The sequence below is a fragment of the Vombatus ursinus genome, unplaced genomic scaffold, assembly GCF_900497805.2.
Source record: "Vombatus ursinus unplaced genomic scaffold, bare-nosed wombat genome assembly UNPS02014784.1, whole genome shotgun sequence".
Taxonomy (NCBI): Eukaryota; Metazoa; Chordata; class Mammalia; order Diprotodontia; family Vombatidae; genus Vombatus; species Vombatus ursinus.
The window spans coordinates 18,976,213-18,984,452 of NW_020954562.1; the positions used below are offsets into that span (position 1 = coordinate 18,976,213).

Sequence of the window (8,240 nt, forward strand, 5' to 3'; positions counted from 1 at the left end):
TCTAGTCAAACTGCCTCATTTTACACTTGAGGAAACTGAGGCCAAGGGACAGTAACTTGCCTGTATCATACCAGGTAGTAGGTAGTAAAAGTAAGATAGGAAGTCAGGTTCTATGACTTCAAAAGACATCATTCTTTTCCCACTACACAGGGCATAAAAGAAGGAATTTCTTCATTGTGTGGGGATTGGACCAGATGATCCCTTCCAATCCTTAGATTATTATTCAATGCATTTCATGAAACATCTATAAAATGTCTGCAATGTAAGTAGAATTAAGTGGTTAATTAAGATACAATGATAAATAATTCATAAAGCCTGCATTCAAGAAGCTAAAAATCTATGGTTAATTGGAAGACACATACACATAAATGTATATGTGTATATATATTTCTTATATATACAAATAAATGCACATATAGTTGTATATATATGTGTGTATATATATGTACATGTACACACACACACACATATGCACAATGGAGACTGAGATAAATTCAAAGGAGAATTCATGAAAAGGCCTGTGAAAGATGTTAGAGGGAGATCATTTCACCTAGAGGAGGTGGATGATCAAGTTGAAGGTAGTTCCCTCAATTGATGAGTCAATGAATTCTAGTAATTATCATGCCTCAGATGATATTTGCACACATACTGGTGAAATTCAGATCAAGAAAATAAGGACCTATTTTTAGTGCTGGTATTTTAAGGTAAATAAGAAAAACATATTTTCTATATTTCAAAATAGGATTAAATTATACTATATAAATCTAAATTTTATGTCATTGCTAATTACAATACTTCCTATTTAGAAACACATTCATTTCTGAAGATTTTCTTTTTTAAGTCACTGAATAATAAAGGTGATATGCATAGACTGGTTTCTTGCATCTCTATCATCACTGTTAACTGCACAGCTTCAGGGGACTGGCTAACAACTCAGACAATATCTGCAAATCAACAGCAGAGGGCGCAAAGTAAGGAACTCTTCCCTGAACTACTCTTGGTATTTTTATAGGTGATATGAAATATACTTGACCTAAATGTTTTGATTTTCTGAGATTTGTATTAAGGTTTTAAATTTTAATACTAAAAAATCTGATAATCTGTTGTTATGAAATTGTGGCATTTTTCAGTATTTGAAAAAGTGCCTTAAATTCTTAAGATGCATGTCCTGGTTATTCCTATATTTACATATCTCATTTGCTTCAGTAAAAATTAGCTTATTACACTTGAATTAACAATACTCCATAGCTGACTTGAGATCAAATATATTCTATTTAAAAGATTAAGAAGGAATTTCAGAGGTTTCTATAACAACTTAGGATAATGATGTTAGTATAATGGAAATCATTAGATAAAAAAAGTTGCATACTTAAATAATTTTAAAAGGTTACTGAAAATTCAATAATTTAGTAGTTGAGGGACATACTTAATGTATGTTAAAATTATATGTTTATTTTTATTTGGATGATTATGTTACATTTCTCCAAGCACTTTTCTTTTTTTCTGGTTCCTTTTGAATTTATTCATTAATTCATTTTTAATGAAAAAATTTCTATTTCTCAGACAATTACGATTTTCTTTTTAAAGAAAAGCATTTAATTAATTATGACACACATATGCCCTAGGAAATTTTAATATGTAAAAGCTATTTTATATGGAATGCTCACATGATAGAATGACAGATTGCTGGAATTGGAGGGGTCATCTAGTGTACATATTTTACAGAGAGAAATTGAAAAATGTTTTTCAACAAGCTATTGAAAGAAGCTGAAGAGTCTTAAAATAAAGCAAGAAAGAAAGAAAAGAAAAGACAGTAATGACCATGGCAAAAACACAAAAAGGAGGCCTAGCAAAATAAGTTAGCAGTATTTTTAGGATTTTGCCTTTCTTCTTATTATAAAGGCCCATATTTTGTCTTGTAAATTTGATTAAGAAAAGGACTAGCAAGTCCCCAGGGTTGGCTGACTTTTGAAGGAGGGTTAGGCTAAAAAAATTCCTGGTTTAACTGTCCAGGAAGCAAGTGTAGGCATTTCTTGATGAAAGTCCAAAGATCCTTACCTTCACCCAGTGGGAAGAAAAAAGGCTTTTGTTTTTCACCTGAAACATTGTCATTTTAGTTGCAGAATTGCAACTTCGACTTTTTGATTTTCCCTGACAGCCATTCTCCAAACTACCGGGCAAGATCAGAGGGGATATCCCATATCAGCTCACCGTCACGAGTTCTTCACTACCCACGTAATGAGAGTCCTGGGGAAGTTCGACTTATCTCCTGGCTTTCTAGCTAAGGTTCTCTTCACTTTCTTACATGCTCTTCCTCTAATGCACTGTTTCGTCAACCCTCCCCCTTTCATTCTGGGGAGTAAGGTACTTCTAGGAAGGAAGATAGGCTTCTCTCTGGTCCACACTTACAGGTCACCAGGAGGAATCCTGCAGTGAGAGTTGCAAGACAGAAGCCAATATGCGATGTGGTTGGGGTAGTCCGCATCTCATCCTATAAGGGATATGCTTTAAAGAAAGAAAAGACCTGCAGTTATCTCGTATATAAAGTGTTCGAGAGAAGTAGTCCGTCTGGCTTTTTCTTTCCAGTGCGGATCAGACTTTGAAGAAAGGACTTTCTGTTTGTCTAGGACTCTTGCCAGCATAGAGAGTATATTAGAATTTACACCGGGGGAATTTTTAAATTGTGGATTTGGTTGCTGATTCTGAGTCTGACGTCTGAAGAAGGGGACAGCTAAGAACAACAACGACAAATCAGTTTTTTTTTTCCCCCCAAAATTTGTTGTGTTGGACTTTAATCTATCCATTTGTTTGGACATAGACTGGAATATGCACAAATAGATTTAACGCAGCAAAGGTAGAAGGAGGATAGACTAAATACTGCAAACTGCAAGGCGAGGTTTCAAACCGCTGGAACCCTTGCTTTCGAACTGGTACTCGCAGCTTTTGGGATAGCGTTCCCCCCTCCCCCTTTCTTCTCTTCTTTCTCTCTTTTTTAAGCTTTATTGCAGATCCTGTAGACGCTTATTTGCTATGCTTTTGGCGCTGTCCTCGGTTCTGAACCTTCTTGGGGACTTAGTGTGCCTTCAGTGGCAGCTGCTTTGCTAGTGAGAGGGCGGCCGCCACTGTGGAGGCAGAGCTCTTGGACAAGTGCGGTGAAGCCCTGCTTTAGGAGCTGCGTGGGGTGAGCAAAAGGAGGGGTGTGGGGAGAGGCGCGCTCTCGGTGGCTTTGGAGAGTCGCGCACGCGCGCCTGGGACTGCCTGCTTCTCTGTGACTTGTCTGTATGTGTGCGTGTGTGGAAAGAGGGAGAAGAGAACGAGAGCGAACGAGAGAGGGTGAGTGTGTGTGAGTGCATGTGAGTGTGCTGAATGTACCGAGACACCCGGACCACAGCAGCAGCACCACTGAAAACTGCATTCAACCATTTCTTCTGACTTCTGGAGCTGGACAACGATTAGGCTAGCAGCAGCCACCAGCAGTAGCTGTGACAAGGGGCTCCCCTGCCTCCACTTCGAGGTTTTTAGGGGCTTGGTGCTAAATTGGTCTCTCAAAATGCAGAGGATCTAATTTACTGACGGAAAAGGCCAAAGAAAGAGGAGAAAAAGAACAACAACAAAAGAATATTTTGTGGATGCTCTACTTTTCTTGGAAATGCAAAAGATTATGCATATTTCTGTCTTCCTTTCTCCTGTTTTTTGGGGACTGATTTTCGGTGTTTCTTCTAACAGCATACAGATAGGTAGGTAAACCTTAAGATATGTTTTTCAATTGTCCTTTATTCGATGCTAATCTTGGTTCTGGATAGATAATTTGTGTCATGTAGAGTTATGTCATACCTTCACCACATTCCAGATTTTAAATGTCTAGAACATGCATATAGTAACTAGAATGTGGCTATGGGAAAAGGCTATGCCCGTGATACAACAGAGGAAGATGCTCACCCTCCAATTGCACAATGTTCTTACGTGTGCTCGGGTTTTTCAGGGTCTGTATGGTAACGTTTCTGGTGAAAGGAAAAGGAGAATGTCTTTGGGTAGCTACCTTATCGCCTCTGATTCTCATAAATTGCATGACCCCTTTTTCCATAGTTGGGTTGTCTGAGTCCCCACTCCCACCGAGGAATGATGTCTTTATTCTCCCAGTTAGTGGATGAACAGCTCCATCGGAGGGGGTCTACTCTTCTCTCTTCCTGGAACTGACAATGCTCTCTTGTTTCCTGTGTTTGTTCTTTGCAGGGGGGTTATTTCCAAGGGGCGCCGATCAGGAATACAGTGCATTTCGGGTAGGGATGGTTCAGTTTTCCACTTCAGAGTTTAGGCTGACGCCCCACATCGACAATCTGGAGGTAGCCAACAGCTTTGCAGTCACCAATGCTTGTGAGTAATGAATATTCATGTTATTCAAATGAACAAGAAAGAAACTAGCTGGGTGCCAGGAGGAAGTGGGTGGTGGTGGTGGGTGCGCCTGTGTGGTGGGATGACAGGAGTAGGGGGCCCCGCTGGCTGAAGAGTAAAGGGAACTGGAGAGCATGCGTGCGCACTAGGGGTTTGGGGGCGTGGGCAAGGTTGAGGTGGCCTGGGCCTGCCTGCTTTTTCCTAGGGCCTCTAGGTTCCCACTTTCAATCTCAGGCCTTTATACTGGGGTCTCTTCCCTTCACCCCTTTCTCCCTTATTCCACCCTGTCCTTGCAAGTGTCTTTGCCTCACGTGGACAAACTGTTCTCCGAGGGTAAGCAGACTCATGGGATGCTGGACAGATCCAGGAATTGCTCATAGCCAGTCTAGTAGCGGTTTCCTCTCTGGCTCTGGTTCCCGGCTCAACTCCTGCACAGTCAGCTATGGCTCAACGGAACATTCACTATTTCCTTTTCAATGGGACACATTTTTAAAAATGGTTCCGGATGCGCTGGGCTCTGGGTGCGTTACATAACACCTTTTGTAGGGGCCACGGGTGAGCTGTCTACCAGGCAGGTTTTCTCCTCCGTTAGGGAAGCTAGACTTGGTTCCTACCTCAGACTTTGTGATGTGTGCGTGCTATTAGGGTTGGAAACTGATCTCTTTAGAGGTGTCTGGTCCTCGTAAGGCAATTGTGCTTCCAGGCTCTTCTAAAAGAGATTCTTTTGTCCACTCGGCAGCTCTTTGCTAGCTGACTCTGCCTGCTCTGTTCTCAGCTAGCTTTGGGTTGCATCACAGGGCTTCAGCAAAGGAAACGAAATGGAAAGAGATCTGAAAACAATTGGATCCGGTTGAGTTTGAGAAGGAACCGCTGCCTATCAGCCATTTTATTCTTTTCTACAATCTATATTAGCCCCCTGCCACCCTCATTTCCCCTCCCATCTCCCAACAATCTTCGACCCGCGGGGGAGTTCATGGTTGGCTGCCATTAAAATAATGGAAAGACAAAGCAACCGATTTTTAAACTGCATTGGAGCAATCCGCCTCTCTAGCTGCAAATCTCCACTCCCCATCTTTCCCTCCCCCCATCTCACCAAGACCGCAACCCGGAGCTTGGCCCGGGATACCGCTACCAAGAGACTGGCTCTCCCGTTGGCTTCCATAATTTCCTGCTGGGTGGATTGGTCCGTTTTCCCCTAAGTCTTGATTTTTACGCCATTATACCATATTAAATGATGCAAGTGATTTGCCAATGTCCATGCCCTAACTCTTCCCCCACTACACACACACACACACACACACACACACACACACACACACCCGTGTCTAGTATCTAAGAACTAGGTGAACATTTTCACGGGGGGTGGGGCAAGAGTTGAAACGTATCCACATTTCACCAACATCTTTGGGAAGAAGTGAATGAAATTCCATTTCCATCAATCTTGAGTTTACAATCAATAATTTAGGTTGATTTAATAGACTTGAGAGTCATCAGCTCATTTCAAAGCGGGGGGGGGTGGCGAGGGATGGAACGTTGTCATTTGATTGATAAAACAGGGACGGGACTATGATCACAACAGATGCCTGAAATATCAGTGGTTGTGGGGAAAAAATGAGGAAGGAGGTCTTCAGGAGACAATAATGGGAGGAAGACTTATGTCCTTAAAGTGATTTGTAGTTTAGGTCATAGACAGTATAAGAATACTTGCCAGTGTCTGGAGTGGGTGGTGGGTGGGTGAGAAGGCAGTACAGCTATAAAGATGGGGTTGCTGTAATTTTAAGGTAGTATTTTTCTCGAACTCTCAATGACTTGTTTCAAAGCTTTCTCTTAATTTTAAAAATCTTTTCATTAAGTTGCAAGATGCTTTCTTCCCCCACCAACCCCTCCACTCCAAAAAAGATATGTGGTGAGTCTGCTCTATCAGATACTAGAAAGCATTTATCCGATTAAATATGAGTGGGAAACAAGGTTTGAAAAGTAATATATAACAAGAAAAGAACTTTAAGATGGATTTAGTGAAGACCTAGATCTTAAATACAAAGACACTTTAAGAACTTTATAATATGGAAAGGAATATGTTTGAAATCTTTCACTTGATTTGAGAAGTCTGATCAGGGTAGGTTTAATTCAATAACAACTGATGTGGGAAACTTTCCTAAATAACCATGTTTCTTACTGAGACACAAAAGCAAATCTACAGTAGAGAGATACAGTGTTTTTAATTTTGACCTGTATGTATATATGTATGTGTATATGTACATATATAAATGTTTGTATAGAGAGTTTCAGAGTGCCCTACATGTTAAAAAAAAATCTAAATCATACCCAAAACAATTTTTTAAACATTAAAACAAAAATCCTAGAAAAAAATAAATTGTAAGATTATTAGCTGATTGCAAGGAAAGAAGTGATATTCAGAATGTAACTATAAGCAACTGTTAGACATCAAAATTTAAGTATACAAATTGAGACCATATGTATGCCTGGGAAACCTTGTTTGAAAGGGAAAATGAACATTTTTTATGTACCAATCATTTTACTTTACATGAAAACAAATGTGGAGTCATTAATCTGCATCAACAATTCATGCAATTTTCAGAAAAGTTGCAAATGAACTCAAAATGTTTTATAGTTTTCAGATATTACAATTCAGACTAATGATTCTATGATTCCAAAGTTATAAGGAAATTAATCAGATATTTGATGAAGTACAATGTATTATATCCTAATGTAGCTAGTCAAATCTAATGTAAAAACTCATGAGACCTAGGCCTTTCTGTGTGGTTTTAGACAAGTCACTTAGCCATTCTTTGCCCCAGTTTCTCTTTTGTTATAGGAATTAAAACATAAGTGTGAAATAGAAACAATTGACATTGGTTTAACCCTTTGTGTGAACAAAATTGGAATCAAAATGCCTACATTCTAGGCCTTCCCCTTTTATTTTACCTCAGACAAGTAATTTAACTTCTCCAAATCTAATAATAATAGCTCTATTTCTTCAACCATAAAATGGGGATGATTATGTTGCTGTAGTAAAATCAGGATTGTTATAAATTTTAAATCAGTAAAATATATGAAATGCTATGTAAACCATAAAAGCTATATAATTATATGTTATTATTATTGTTTAAGCTTTCTGAGCCTTACATTCTTTACTTGTGAAAATGTGAATACCCATCATTTAATGTTCAACTGGCAGATAAGAAAACTCCCTCTGCTGATGCAGGTGGACATCTCTGCAATTTATTTGAGTATTACCTAGAACACTTAATTGATTTTCATAGGGTGATATAACTTCTATGTGTCAGAGGCAGAACTTGAACCCAGGTCTTCTTGGCTTAAGGTTGACTCTCCATATGCCCTATTATCAAACTCAACTACTAAGGCAATGACTGGAATGGAATGCAAGGTAATATTGAGAAAATTAGATAGGCTTATCACATTGACTTTTGACCCTTTTAATCTTGCCAAAATTCATCAAAACCTCTCACTCCTGTGTGGTTCTTTTCCTAGTTGGCTCAATCTGGAATGAATTAATTTTTGTTCATGATACAGTTGAAGCAGTAGGACTAATAAAGATTCATGCTTTTAACTAACACAATTCCTTTTCCATTTGATTCTAGAAATTGAAGGAATTTTTATTTCTGTTTTCATTTTGAAAATTATATAGTTTGTAAAGCAGTGGATGTTCCCATGGTGTTTAAAAAAAAAAGACAAATCTTCTCATAGTGTTAATTGTATACAATTTCAGGGTCATATGATTTAAAACTAGCAAGGACCATAAAAGTCATCATACCTAATCTCCTTATTTTACAAATGAGAAAACTGAGACCAAGGGAGATGAAGTG

The 8,240-nt window shown here is 38.9% G+C and overlaps 1 protein-coding gene across 1 annotated transcript in view; it reads left to right on the forward strand.

Annotated features, from left to right (window-relative positions):
- The first annotated feature begins 3,589 nt into the window (after window positions 1–3,589).
- The window catches only part of GRIA2 (glutamate ionotropic receptor AMPA type subunit 2), a 182,884-nt gene continuing 178,233 nt past the window's right edge, over window positions 3,590–8,240 (forward strand). The window contains exons 1-2 of the mRNA XM_027866825.1: window positions 3,590–3,737; window positions 4,234–4,374. Of these exons, the coding sequence (XP_027722626.1) occupies window positions 3,650–3,737; window positions 4,234–4,374 (229 nt within the window). The 5' untranslated portion in view covers window positions 3,590–3,649. The remainder of the gene's footprint in view (window positions 3,738–4,233; window positions 4,375–8,240) is intronic.